The sequence below is a fragment of the Mus pahari genome, chromosome 19 (assembly GCF_900095145.1).
Source record: "Mus pahari chromosome 19, PAHARI_EIJ_v1.1, whole genome shotgun sequence".
NCBI classification, from domain to species: domain Eukaryota; kingdom Metazoa; phylum Chordata; class Mammalia; order Rodentia; family Muridae; genus Mus; species Mus pahari.
The window spans coordinates 20,058,996-20,073,000 of record NC_034608.1 but is presented as its reverse complement, the minus strand read 5'-3'; the positions used below and the strand labels follow the sequence as shown (position 1 = coordinate 20,073,000).

Below are 14,005 nucleotides of genomic sequence, written 5' to 3'. Positions count from 1 at the left end.
TGGGATGCAGAAATCACACCAACTACAGTGGCTCATACCTGAAATCCCACCACATGGGATGCAGGGGATCAGAGTTGGAGCCAGCCTGGGCTGTATTATACAAAGAGACCCTGTCTCAAACAGCAATAACAAAGCATGTATGATGTGTTCCATTGTACAGCTGACACTCAGGTGATACACCAGTGTTCCAATTGGACCTATCCCAGCATCCCCTCCAGGCCAGGAGGGGCTGGCAAAGACTGAACTCCCTGTCTGGAAGCAGGTGACCATCTGGGCACAGAGTAGCCACGGCTGACAAAGAGGTGTGTGGAGCTGACACAAGCAGAGGGCTGAGCCCTGTTTGGCAATACCAACGTTGTGTAACAGTGTTTAGAGAACACACAGGGAAATAGGTGAGCACACAAGAGTCTACTGTCTTGGTGTCCAGAAATCTCTCCCTTGTTGTCACTGAAAAGGAACCAAAGCTAACACTGGTTGAACTCAGTTGCCCACGAACTAATGTCAAGAGCCATTGGATTGTCCCAGGGGTCTCTGACATGATGGGCTCTGTTTAGTCTCAGCGGGAACAAGAAGGAGCCTGTACAGACCTAAGGAAGTAGGAGCCAATCTTCCCTATGCAGAAGCCCTGGCGAAGCCCTGGTCCTACCTTCCTCTCTGGCCTCCTTGACCTACCTACCTCTCACGTGCCAGATGGACACAGCCCGCTGACCTCTCTGTCCCTTCTCTGTTGTTCAGAGTCACCAGACTCCGGGCTGCAGAGCCGGCTCAGTGAGCAAAGACGCTGGCCTAGAAACTCAGAGTGGAAGAAAAGTGACTCCTGCAAGTGTCCTCTGACCTCTAAAGACAGACAGACAGACAGACAGACAGACAGACAGACACACACACACACACACACACACACAAAATGCTAAATATAGTTTTAAAAAAAAGTTTCACAACTTTAACCTCAGCAGTCAGAAACAGGCAAGTGGATCTCTGTGAGTTCGAGACCAGCCAGGTCTTCATAGCAAGGTCCACCAAGGGCTCTGCAAAGAGACTCTCAAAACCACCACCACCACAAACAACAAAAAGTTCTGAAAAGTCACCGTGGGCACTTACTGCTCACTCCTGTAGAGGACTCAGGTTTGGTCCCCAGCATCCACATGACTCACACCAACATTCCTAACTCCAGTTCCAGGGGACCCAATTCCCTCGTCTGACCTCGAAAGCACCAGGTACACACATCATGATATGCATGCATAAAATAAGTCTGTTTCATAATGGGGACAGGGCATGGTCTGAGACAGAGTCTCACTATGTACGTAGCCCTGGCTATTATAGACTTCACTCTGTGGACTAGGCTAGCCTTGAATTCACAGACATCCACCTGCCTCTGCCTCCCCCATGCTGAAATTAAAGGCGTGCACCACCATGCTCAACTAAAAATAATTTTCAAAAAAGAGGCCTCATATTTAAATAAAAACCTGACCACACCATCTTTGGCTGGATGCACCACTCACTCACTCTGCCCACTTCCTCCACAGCACTCACGGCTCATCATCCAATACAGGGTCAATTCACTGAGCCTCTGTCAGCTTTCCACGCCGGGGTCTCACGTAACCCCAGCTGACCTCAAGCTTGCTATGTATCAGATGACCTTGAGTTTCTGATCCTGCTGCTCCTGAGTTCTGGAATTACAGACTGAAGACACTACTGTTCCCAACTTTGGGGGTGTTGGGGTTCAAACCCAGGGCTTGGGGTATGCTAGGCAAGCCTCCTCTAGTCCAGCAACACCCCCAGCCTCCAGGTATGAGTATGCCCATCACCGACTGCCCACAGCTGTAGAGACCCAGGAGCAGAGTGTTCACGTAGAGCAAGAGCTTAGAGCACACTTGTGGAATAAGTGGATGAGGGAACAAATGATGCTATCAAGACTCTTGACCTTTGCCACAAAGCTAAAGTAACATGTGAACCCCTCCGAGTACCACCTTCTACACTACTTACTGTCTGCAGATTGCATGTGACCTCTAGTTGTCTCCCATGTTTTCTTAACAACTTAAAATTTTTATTTTTATGCATATGGGTATTTTGCCTCTCAGAGGCTAGAAAGGACATCTGATCCTTACAAAAGGCTACAAACCACTGTGTGGATGCTGGGAGTCAAACCCAGGTTCTCTAAAGGAGCAGCCTGTGCTCTTACCCACCAGCCGGACATTTATTCTGATGTACACAGGTGGAGGTGAGCTTGCGTGAGGGAGCAGAGGACAAGCTCTGTGGGGCGATTCTCTCCAAATGGAGTCCGATGATGGAACTCAGGTTGTCAGGCTTGGCCACGGGGACCCTGGATGCTGCCTTCGGTCCTCACCACTCTTACAGAACTGAACATTATTTCCCACAGTGTGTGTGTAGGGGTATCGGGGGTGGGGGGTCACCTGATGCTAAGCAAGGCCTGAAGAATCAACATCCCATAATGAAATCACCAACCCCTCCCTTTATCCCAGCCCCGACATGGAGACAGAGTACTTCTGCAGACATTATGTCACCAGGTTTTAACAACCACCCCAGCCTTGGGTGTTTGTATTTTCAATGGGTATGTTTAGAGAAATTAAAAACATTTGCCTGAGGTCAGAGTGAGTAAGAGCTAGGATTTGAATCCAGATCCCCAAACTAAATGCTAAGCAACCTGGTTCTCACACAGTTTAAAAGACAGGTGCTGGGTTTCATAATTTCTCTGGGCCTCGGTTTCCTTACCTGTAAAATGGGGATAATGACAGTCTGTGGGTCACAGGGCTTTACAAGGACGGAATGAATCAAGCCATGTGTGCCATAAAGGTTGCTGACTGACAGGTTATAATGGTGAACAATGTTAGTTTTCATTACCAGTCTCTGATTAGGGATTTAAAAAGGCATAAACACCTCAGATTGGCCAGAAAATGTTATAGATTCGTGCTTATTTCTCTTCTGAAAACATCTCTATAATCCTCAAAACATCCTGTAACCCAGAACTACTCAGCAAGAAAGAGGCCAAGAATATGTTAAGTATAGAAACAGTCAGGTCAACTTTGTCCCCACCAAAGTCCTTTTCCACTCAGAACTGAGGAATGTGGCTAACATCAAGGAAAGTCAGTGTGTGAGCTGGGCACAGTGACCCGCACTGGGGATGGAGCACTCTGGGGAGGAGAAGAAGAGGTCAGTAGTGATAATGGTGGCGGCGGCAGCTGGGGGCCATAGCTCAGTGGTGCATATGAATACAACAGGCTGACGAAGCTGTCCAAAGCACCCACACTCTAGTGTGGCCTGGGTCTTGTCACTGCCATTTGTGAGTGGTAACCAAGGCCCTTACAGTAGGACACTCAGAAAATCATGGGGTCAACACCCAACTGGCAGTGGGCAGGTGCTTAAAAGCATCTAATTTTCTTCTCCCGCTGATTTTTCTTAAAGATATATATTTTTTAATTTATTAATTTATTTTATGTATATGAGTACACTTTAGCTGTCTTCTGACACACGAGAAGAGGGCATCTGTTCCCATTACAGATGGTTGTGAGCCACTATGTGGTTGCTGGGAATTGAACTCAGGACCTCTGGAAGAGCAGCCGGTGCTCTTAATGGCTGAGCCACCTCTCCAGCCCAAAGATACATTTTTAATGTTCTTAATATGTGTATGGAAGGGGGATGAAGCCCCAGAGACTAGAGGTAGGAGATCCTCTGGGGCTAGGCTTACAGGCTGCTGTACGCCATCAGACACGGGTGCGAAGAACTGAACTCAGTCCTCTGGGAGACCAGTTGGCACTCTTAACCACTGAGCCATTTCTCTAGCCCCTTCCTCAAATTTCTGCACCTGTCAGAAAAAAAACCCTACCCCCCCCCCATGGGAGCTTCTCTATGTAGCCCTGGCTGTCCCAGAACTCACTCTGTAGACCAGGCTGGCCTCAAACTCAGAGATCCACCTGCTTCTGCCTCCCGAGTGCTGAGATTAAAGGTGTGAGCCACCACTGCCCAGCTTAAAATAAATTAAAAAGCAGTCAAAGTCAAAAAGATGTCAGCCAGAACTGGGGACATGGCTCAGTTAGTATTCTCTTGCCTAGCCTGCACAGTACTGTGTGTGTGTGTGTGTGTGTGTGTGTGTGTGTTTGTTTGTATGTGTGTGGTAAGCTAAATGGAGGAAAGGCAGACAGATGCTAGGCATTGACGGTATACACTTGGAATTCCTCTGCCCCAGATGGACAGACGAGGATCAAGGAGTTCAAGACTAGCTTCGATTAAAGAAAAATTTTAAAAAGAGAGTAGGGTGGGGTGGTGCACGCCTTTAATCCCAGCACTCTGAAAGCAGAGGCAGGAGGATCTCTGTGAGCTGGAGGCCAGCCTGGTCTGTAGAGTGAGTTCCAGGACAGCCAGGGCTCTGTAGAGAGACCAAATCTCACAAACAAAACAATAAAACCCATCAAACAAAACTTCCCCTCCCGACACGTTTCACTGCTTCATTCGCTACTCTCTGAGGTACTAGGGATGGAACCAAGGGTCTGACATGCTCCAGGTAAGCCCTGAACAGTGGAGCTATCTGCCTAATCCTATGTTAATAGTCCTCGTGAGGGAAGTTACCTCTCATTTTGAGACAGGTTCTAAGTTGTGCAGGCTGGCCTTGAACTTGTGATCCTATCTCAACTTCCCAAGCAACCTGGACTACAGGCCTGAGCCATCGGCCCTTCCACGTCGGTGGTCTTGACAATGAAACTGATCTATGGAGATACTCTTCTTGGCCACCTTCTGGCCCTGGGGACACAGGAAACAGTAATGGCTGACACTGTCCCAGCTGATGAAACTGAGGCCCAGAAGTAGGCCCAACCTACTCAGGGTTACCCACTGATTCCTGGAGGCACAGGGATTTCTAAGCCCATTTTCCAGGCCAGTTAGCAGAGCAAGCTCTCTACCACAGGAAGGAAAACGACTCCACCTGCAGCCAGCTGGCAGTGGAATGTGAGTCGGGGTCTCACTGCCCCCGGGGGTGAGGAGGTGGGAGTGGGCAGCATCACCTGTAGGACCACAGAGATGGTCTTCTCTCCTGCCTTGGCTGCCCGCCACTTCCGGTAAGTGTCGGCCTTGAGAAGATTTTCCGCACAATGGGTCTGCAGACAAGGGTGGAAAGGTAGAAGTTCTTTAAATAAAGCTGACCTTTACAAATACGATAATTTTTTGAAATTTTCAAACTCCCAAGAGCTAGCCGACTCTCCACACTTGGCTTCACGCCAGTCCCACCACACACACACACACACACACACACACACACACATGCATACACACACACACACACACACACACACCCTGCCTCGAGTTTTTCTCACACCGAGTTTTTCTTTCCAGGCCCCCCCCCTTTTTTTTCCTTACTCTCCACAGTGGCCCCAAACTTCCCTATCTGCCCGTCTCTCTCGCAACGCACGTCCAGCCTCTGGAAACCCCACCCGGAGCCCCGCTCAGAATCCCGCCAAGTTCCCCCCTTGTCGCTTGCAAAGTCCTCAGCATCCCTCGGGAAGCCCCGTCTCCCCCGCGGCTCCCACGTCGGCCCCCTCACCGAGTCCTGGCTGCTGCAGGACACGACGTGGCGGAGGCTGATCTCCGGCATGTCCACGCCCGTGGACGCCCGACCGTCCGGGGAATGAAGAAGAAGAACAAGAACAAGAAGAAGAAGAAGGGTTGCAGCTCCCGGGGGGCCCCCGGAGAAGGTTGGGGGGGGAGCGCGCCCTGCACGGGACTCAGTGCGCAAGCGCGCAAGGCTCGGTCCTTTCAAACCGCGGCGCGCCGGCGCACACGTCAACACTGCACATGCTCGGTTGGGCCTCTCGGCGAGCGAGGCGCCGGGTCCCCTTAGCAACAAGCGTCCTCCTCCGGCCCCGCCTCTCTCTGGCTCCACCACTCTCTGGCCTCGCCGCCGAATAACGTGGAGACCGGCTTCCTGGGAGCCTAGCAACAGCAGCGGTCTCAGTGATTGGGTCCTACGTGAAATTTGCCCTGGTCATTGGACCGTGAGGTCACCAACCAAACCGAAGCCTTGCTCGGAAACGCTGAAGCTAGCTGAGTTTCCCGAAGCCTGCGTCCTGCTTGAAAGAAGATCTCCGCCACCTGTTGTTGCGGACTCGCTCTGTTCCCCTTCCCTCTCCAAATGCAGACAGACGGACGGACGGTCGGACACACAGAGACGGACACTGACAGACAGATGGCCGATAGAGATCTCAGACCTCTCTTAGCTCTTGACCTGATACCAAAAGAGAGGGAGAAAGATCTTAATACAAATTATATACCGTATACTCGCGTGTGCGCACGAACAGCTGAGCGTGCGTCCACAAATACCTTGGTTCCCCAGTGCCCTGTAAGCATTTGTCTCCATCTTCGCCCGTCTCTGTCTATTGACAGGACCTCTTTTGTTCGGTCCCCTCAAGACCCAGGGGCACATCCCTGGGTGGGGTTGGAGCTGGACACAGCTCGAAAACAGAAACATGAGGGTGAGGCAGGCACACGAAAGAGAGAAAGGAAAGGCCACAAGGCGCCCGGCCCCCGCAAGACGGGTCTAGACATGCTGGGCGCTCCCAGGTTAGGTCCCAACCCACGCTGGGCGCCTCCTTGGGAAAAGAGAAGAGGGGATGCCAGTCTCCAAAGTTGCTCTGCACCTTCAGGGAATCAAATGACCCACTCCTACCTTAAGATTTGTGAACATCAACAATTAAAAAAAAAAAAAAAAAAAGGTGCTTGAATACATAAGTGAGCTTCTGGGTCCGGGTGGAAGAAACTTGGGCCCCGGTTTAGGAAAGGGCTGGGTCTAAGTGGTTCAGTTTTCTTGTGGATGCTGGCTCCGTGGCTCTGACCCGGAGGCTGTGGAAGACTCCCATGGGTTCTGAGCTCAGCTATTTCTCACCCCAGGGTGAAGGTGGGACCAGACCCGCCCTTCCCCAGCTTCTTATAAGGGCCGAGGACCTGGGACTACAGGTTCACACACCATGATTCTGTTTAGAAGACACAGGACCTTCCTGCTGGCCTTCACACTGCTCTGTACCCTCCTGGGTCTCGGTAAGTGACAAAGGGACCTGGCCCTCCCCCCCCCCGTACCTCAGAGGGCATTGAGCAATGTCCTCAAGAGACGGATAGCCTGAGAAATGAGATTTAGGAGAGTTAAGAGGAGAAAACCTGGGGTCTGAGAAGGTTTGATGGGCCCTGCATGGTCTGTCCCCTAGGAAGGGCCTCAAAACATGACATCTGAATTCTAGGAAAGCAGATGACAGAGCTTGGCCATCAAAGGCGAACTTTAAAATTAGTAAGGAGAGAGACAGCCTTTCTCTCTGGGCCTAGAGGAATTCAGACCCTCATCTTACTCCTCTACTTAGATACAGTACTCCATGCCAGCTTCCCTGTCCCTGTGACCCAAACGGCTAGGTTCCTCCTCTGTCCGGACCAAGGAGCTGATGCCAGCGATCCCTCTGGGCCTCAGTCTCCCTTTCAAATGTGGGACCCAGATTTCAGAGTCAGGTACCCCTGCCTGAGCTGCCAGACTTCTGTGGTACCTTCTTAAGGGAGGTAAGTTCCACACCCCAAGAACCAGCTGGACCTGAAATTTTGCAAAAGCTCTATAGACACCTCTGCCACGACCCCTCCCTGCCTCTGAGCTTGCTCAGGGGACCCTGGCACCCGAAGTCCCCAAGCCTTGTAATTATTAAGTAAAACAGGCTCTGTGGTAGAGTCACTTCCTGCCCTGGACGCCACTTCACTGGCATCGCCACCGCTTCCTTGACTCTATAGACAGTTCCCTGGACAGTTCCCACCCATGGGAAAACTAGAAAGAGTCCAGTCCCTCCCCAAAAGTCACCTCTCCTAGTCCCCTGTGAGCTTTAAAGCCCAAGTCACGGCCTGAAGACCATCTTAGCCATGACCATATACCCTGCTCTCCGCTCTCCTTGCTGCAGGGTGTCCTCTAAGTTGTGAGGTATGCAAAGGCTCGGGGCACACATGCAGCGGGAAGATGAAGACCTGTGAAGACGGCAAAGACACATGCGTGGTCCTAGTGAGCGAGTCCAGCACAAGTAGGAGGGTGTGGCTTCATCGGAGGGGGTTGGGAGGGACCTGTAACCATAGGTGGGTGATACAGTGAAATGTAGGAAGAAAACCAGGGGAGGGCTGAGATGGAGGAAGGAAGAGATAAAGCGCCAGTCAAGTTCACTGGACCAGAGTTCAATTCCCAGTACCAACATGGTGGCTCACAATGGTCTGTAACTAAAGTCTCAGGGGATTCGATGCCCTCTTCTGGTCACCACTGGCATTGCACACTTGTAGCGCACATACATATAGGCTAAAATACTCATCCACATAAAATAAAACTCAGGGTGGGGAGCTTGGTGAGGTAACTATGTGAGGACACAAGAAAGTAGCGGGAGGGAAACTGGTTTTTTTTTTCCTTTTTTAGAGAAAAATTCTATTTGTAATTAATTATTGGTGAGGAAGGGGACTATGTAAGAAAGCATAGTGTTTATGGGGCCTGGAAGAGAAAGACCCCTTGGAGCAAAAGTTTCAGGCCGTTTCGAGATACTGGGGAGATGAGCTGAGTTTGGATCTTCTGCAAGGGCAGTTGGTGCTTTTTTTTCTTTAATATTTGAATTTTTTAGGTTTATTTATTTATATGAATACACTGTAGCTGTCATCAGACACACCAGAAGAGGGCATCAGATCCTGTTACAGATGTTGTGAGCCACCACCACGTGGTTGCTGGGAATTGAACTCAGGACCTCTAGAAGAGCAGCCAGTGCTCTTAACCACTGAGCCACCTCTCCAGCCTCCAGCAGTTTGTGCTTTTAAGCAAATCTGTTGAGCGCAAGGAAAGGGGAGATGGTGTTAGGGTCAGAAGAGAACAGAAAGGAGCTGCCTGATGGGAGAGAGGCCATGACCCCAAGGGATAGAGCAAATAAATCGAGAGAAAGTAGAGGTGCCGGGGTGGGGTGATGAGCAAGAGGATAGTCACAGGTCTGAAACCAGCCTGGACGGCACAGCAAGACCCTGACTTAAAAATGAGCAAAGAAGAAGGCGGGAGGTACAGAGGGTGGAAGAGGAAGAGGAGGAGGAGGAAGGGGAAGAAGAAGAGGGAGAGAGGAAGGGGAAGATAGGAAGAGGAGGAAGGGAGAGGTAGAGGGAGGAAGAAGGAAGGCTGAAGAAAGAAAGGGAAAGAGAGGGAAAGGGAACGGAGGGGAAGGGAGGGGGATGAGAGAGAGAGCAAAGAAGGCAAGGAAGAGGTGTGGCGGGGCGGGGTAAGAGGAGGAAGAAGGGAGACGGTGGAGATGGGGAGGCCCAGAAGTACATTGGGAGAGCCTGGTCTAAATCAAAGAGAGCACCCCAGCCCTCAGAGATGATAAGGAAATAAGGGAGATTGGGGTGGGTGTTCGTTCTCAGTGGGAACAGAGAACATTAGTTACAGGACAGTGATTCCCAGCTGAGAGACGGACAGAAGGCTGTAACAAAGGAAGGTCGTGCCTTTTGTCATGGCCTTTTTAACATTAAAAGTGTGTGTGTGTGTGTGTGTGTGTGTGTGTGTGTGTGTGTGTAGTCCTGAAGGTCACCTCTCTTTTTTTAATAATTTTATCTTATGTACATTGGTATGAGGGTGTCAGATCCCCTGGAACTTGAGTTACAGACAGTTGTGAGCTGCCCTGCGGTCGCTGGGAATTGAATCTAGGAAGAACAGCCAGTGCTCTTAACCACTGAGCCGTCTCTCCGGGCCCCCGTGAAGTCCTTTAATCCATTCAGCAAGCTGAGCTCTTGCTCAAGGGCTTTATCCTCAGCTTCACTGTGTTCCATGTAAACGATTTTTCCAACTTCTTTAACGACATCCCGACATCCCGGCAAGTTGTTCCTCTCCCCCGATGCTCTTCTATTGCAGCTCTTCCTCGCAGCTTGCCTGGCTTTGCCAGTGGCATAACGGCAATAATGACACCCCTGAGGGGTCAGTCACACAGAGCTGTGCACCGTCATGTGGCCTGTACTCCCCTAACAGGAAACTGTAGCCCAAAGTTCCAACTGCACCGTAGCTTGTGCAATCATGCACATAGCCATGCTGATGGCAAGGTGTTTTAGAGGACTGTTATAGCCAAGGCTAGATCACAAGCTGGGCAATTCTTCTCTTGTGATGTCTGCTAAGGAGCAAGCATCTGCCCATAGACCTGTTCCCGCCATTCCCACAAGCCTATCGATGAGAACGGGGGGGGGGGGGTTTATTGGAGCCTTCCTTCTTTAAGAAGGACTAGCTTTCCTACCCCAGTCACAATGGAGAGCCCATGTCTCTCACCCCAACGGCTTACTACTGCTTCCACAGCCTTCCTGGCACACTCAACTTGTGGACCCTTTCCAGTAGGAGAGAGCGCACAGACTGACAGGTTACACCCAGTGCTGGTGTCGCTCACGGTGCTGACCAGGAGGCCAAGGGAGTGCTTCCAGGACTAAAGTCATACACACACTTTAAAATTTTTACTTATTTTAGCCGAGTGTGGTAGCACACACCTTTAATGCCAACACCCTGGAGGCAGAAGCAGGAGGATCTCTATGAGTTCAAGGCCAGCCTGGTCTACAGCGAATTGTAGGTCAGAGATACATAGTGAGACCCTGTCTCAAAGTCTTATTTTAATGTATGTATACGTGTATATGCCTATGTGTTTGTATGCGCATAGGAGTGCAGATGCCATGGTGATCTGGAGAGGGGTGGGGAGGGGTGGGGAGGGAATGATTGACGGCACTGCCATCCCTCCACTCCTGCCCCCTACTCTGCAGAGGGCCGAAAGTCAGTGAACACCTTCAAGGCCTGCATGAAGTTCAAAGACTGCTACTCAGGCTTCGTATCGACCACCATGAGTCCCAATGACTACATGGTGTCCAACGCCCACTGCTGTCAAAGCGATGGTTGCAACAGTGGCTCTGTGCCCCGTAAGTACCACTCAAGAACAGTGTGCCTGTCCTGTGACATCTGGCACGCCGCCCTCGACGGCTTCCAGGCCTCTGTTTCCTTACCTGCAAACTCTACCAACTAACTCCTGTTCCCCAGGGTTCAGAGGGTGTTGGGTAACAAGCCTCCCAGCCTGCTTTATGCAAGGTCTTTCTTCACAGCTCCCCTGAACAATCGGACCGAGAACGGCCTGATGTGCCCCTCCTGCATTGCGCCCTTCCAGGAGACCTGTCCAGGAACCCAGGCAGCTCGCTGCGTGGGCCGGGAAACACACTGCATCTATTTTGCCGGCAACGTGCAGGCTGGTGAGCGGTGCTTAGGCTTTGATTGGGGGAGGGGGCATCTCAGAAATAGAGATCCACACTTTCCCATTACAGGTGATGAGCAAGATCCAGAGTACTGGATGATGGTGTGTGTGTGTGTGTGTGTGTGTGTGTGTGTGTGTGTGTGTGTGTTAAACTCCTGGGCCATGCAGAAGTCGACTCCATTCTGAAATGTCGTCACAGGTATTATCCACACGAAATTTGCCACGAGAGGCTGTGCTACAGAGAGCGCCTGCCACACCAAGGCAGGGGCTGAGGTCCCTTCAGCCTTCTATCTCTACTTCCTGCGCAGGGCAGACTGCCTTCCAGCCCCTTACCCTCCTGGCAGGGGAGAGTGAAGAACCAAGTCGTATGTAACTTGAGGAGCCCTGCAGCTCTCTCTCCAGCTGCCTGTAAATTAAAACAGACGACAGTGCAAACCTCATTCCTTGTGACCAGATGCATCTTGGGATGGTGGGTTGTAAACAGTACGGGTCTCAGTGTTCTTTTCGGATCCCTTCTCCTGATTCAAAGAGGAGAGGGTCCCTATATGGTCCCATAGACTGAGGCTGAGGTAGGAGGATCATGAGCTCAGGACTGGCCTCAACTGAGGCTGCATAGGCAGACCCTGTCTCAAAAACAAACAGAAAGGCCAGGCAGTGGTGGCGCACGCCTTTAATCCCGGCCTCTCGGGAGGCAGAGGCAGGCGGATTTCTGAGTTCGAGGCCAGCCTGGTCTACAGAGTGAGTTCCAGAACAGCCAACCAAAAGAAAAAAGAAAAAAAGAAAAAACAACCCGGTATAATAGCTCTTGCCTTCATTCCAGTATGCATCAGGTGTGATGGTGTATGTTTTTAATCCCAGCACTGGGGGGTGGGGGGAGGACAGAGGCGGGGCTGTCATCCTGGCTCCTGCCCTTTCATAAAGCAAAGGGGAAAAGAAAATCAAGCAGCCCCTGCTTTGTATTAAGAGGCACCCTGCTTAGTATTTTATATTTTCTAGTCATTTCCTGATCACAGCTCCATGAAATTGATTTGCTGCTCTGCTGTCGTTTGAGACGGCCTCATTATGTAGTCCAGTCCAACCTCAAACTCAAGGTGAGCTCTCGGCCTCACCATCTGGAAGGTTGGGATTGCGGCTGTGAGCAGCCCCGCCCAGATGAAATTGATATTATTCCCCCTTACAAGTGGACAAACTGAGCTCTTAAGTCAAACAGCTAGGATGATGAGAATCCTGATGTGAGCTCTGGTCACCTCTCCTGCCTCATCTCCTCCGTGTCCATGTGCGGCTATTAACAGTGAGAACTTCAGAGCTGTGTGACGAAACAAAACAAAACAAAACAAAACGCTCCTTTGAAAGCAGATATGAGAGCAGTGGGTGCTACCTTAAAAAAAAAAATGATGGTTCTTCAGAGAGTCTGTCTCAGTAAATACTAATTAATCACCGTGACAGAGTGGCCATTAGCGGCAGGTGCTAATGTTGACACCAGTCTGAGCAGGCTACATTATGCTACAGTAACAACTTCCTAATCTCCATGACGGAAAACAACAGGTGTATGAGTCAGCTCGTGCAACAATAATGCCATGTAACAAACAATCCCCACACTGAGATTTAAGACAACAAGCAGCCTTGTTTCTAAGGGCCTGTAGCTTGCCTACCATATAGCTGGTCTGATCCACAACTGGCTCCCCAATGGACTTCCACATATCCTCAGTGCCAGCAGCACCCTGGCACAGCATGAAAGTCAAGTGCATATAGGGTTTTTGTTATTGTTGTTGTTGGGGTTAGAGCTGGTAACATTCCATTGACTAAGGTGAGTCACCAGGCCAAAGCCAACATCAGCATGGGAGTTTCACCGGGAGAGCGGGGTGTGTGTTTGCTGAATGAGCACCCATTCACAAAAGGCTGGTGCTTGCCTTTGCTCTACAAGTTCAGCATAAGCCAAAGCGGGTTTCTGCTCATTCCACGTATGGATCCTCCAATGCCTTTGCCAAAGGGAAGTGCCTAGAAATGCCTCGCCTGTGTGATTAAACACTGTGTGACCCAGAAGTAACTCAACACTCTCAGCTCCAGGGACAGAGCTAGTCACATGGCCATACTTAACCAGGAGTAGGTTCCTCCCCCAGTCGGAAGGCAGAGAGCTGGGCAATTTCAGAAACAGCAAGTGTGAGCACCTTGGCCTGTGAGAGGCTGCCTCTCATTTTGTCTGCTTGATGGCAGCGACAGGCACTCAGGAGCATTCATGTCCTTGAGATGAGTCTTGAGGCAAGGGGGTGGGGCTGGGGCTGGGGCTGGGCCTTGGATTTGGGGAGAGGGATGTATCGATTTGAAGATTGCACAGCTCAAATGTAACAGAGCTGCCTGGGGGTGGGAGTGGGGAGCCGAGGTTGTTCTGTTGTTGGTTTTTTTGTTTTGTTTTGTTTTTTGAGGCATGGTTTCTCTGTGTAGCTATGGCTGTCCCGGAGCTCAAGGCTGGCCTTGAACGCAGAGATCTACCTGCCTCTGCCTCCTGAGCACACTACCACCGCTTGGCTCAGAGTTTAAGAGTTTAGCAGAGGGGTCTGCAACCCTATAGGTGAAACAACAATATGAACTAATCAGGACCCCCAGAGCTTGTGTCTCTAGCTGCATATATAGCAGAAGATGGCCTAGTCAGCCATCGTTGGGAAGAGAGGCCCCTTGGTCTTGCAAACTTTATATGCCCCATACAGGGGAATCCCAGGGCCAAGAAGTGGGAGTGGGTGGGCAGGGGGGAGGGT

The 14,005-nt window shown here is 50.9% G+C and overlaps 2 protein-coding genes across 3 annotated transcripts in view; one reads left to right on the top strand and one right to left on the bottom strand.

Annotated features, from left to right (window-relative positions):
• The window catches only part of Xrcc1 (X-ray repair cross complementing 1), a 24,428-nt gene extending 18,497 nt beyond the window's left edge, over positions 1-5,931 (bottom strand). Inside the window, exons 1-2 of one of the 2 annotated variants that reach the window (XM_029532063.1) lie at positions 5,549-5,931; positions 5,013-5,105 (exon numbers count right to left, since the gene is read on the bottom strand). In XM_029532063.1, the coding sequence (XP_029387923.1) occupies positions 5,013-5,105; positions 5,549-5,599 (144 nt within the window). In that variant the 5' untranslated portion in view covers positions 5,600-5,931. The remainder of the gene's footprint in view (positions 1-5,012; positions 5,106-5,548) is intronic. The other variant, XM_029532064.1, reaches the window with a different exon arrangement.
• Positions 5,932-6,896: 965 nt separating this feature from the next.
• On the top strand, positions 6,897-11,688 carry Pinlyp (phospholipase A2 inhibitor and LY6/PLAUR domain containing). The gene is made up of 5 exons (XM_021219766.1): positions 6,897-7,038; positions 7,929-8,045; positions 10,774-10,926; positions 11,107-11,250; positions 11,452-11,688. The coding sequence occupies exons 1-5, from the start codon at positions 6,969-6,971 to the stop codon at positions 11,604-11,606; spliced, it is 639 nt and encodes a 212-aa protein (XP_021075425.1). The 5' UTR covers positions 6,897-6,968; the 3' UTR covers positions 11,607-11,688.
• Positions 11,689-14,005: the final 2,317 nt, after the last annotated feature.

Excerpts from the sequence above, each read along its gene's own strand:
- Pinlyp (XM_021219766.1), top strand. The coding sequence starts at position 6,969 with ATGATTCTGTTTAGAAGACACAGGACCTTCCTGCTGGCCTTCACACTG. Across the intron at positions 8,046-10,773 it reads AGTGAGCGAGTCCAGCACAA|AGGGCCGAAAGTCAGTGAAC; the intron begins GTAGGAGGGTGT and ends CCTACTCTGCAG. Across the intron at positions 10,927-11,106 it reads CAACAGTGGCTCTGTGCCCC|CTCCCCTGAACAATCGGACC; the intron begins GTAAGTACCACT and ends CTTTCTTCACAG.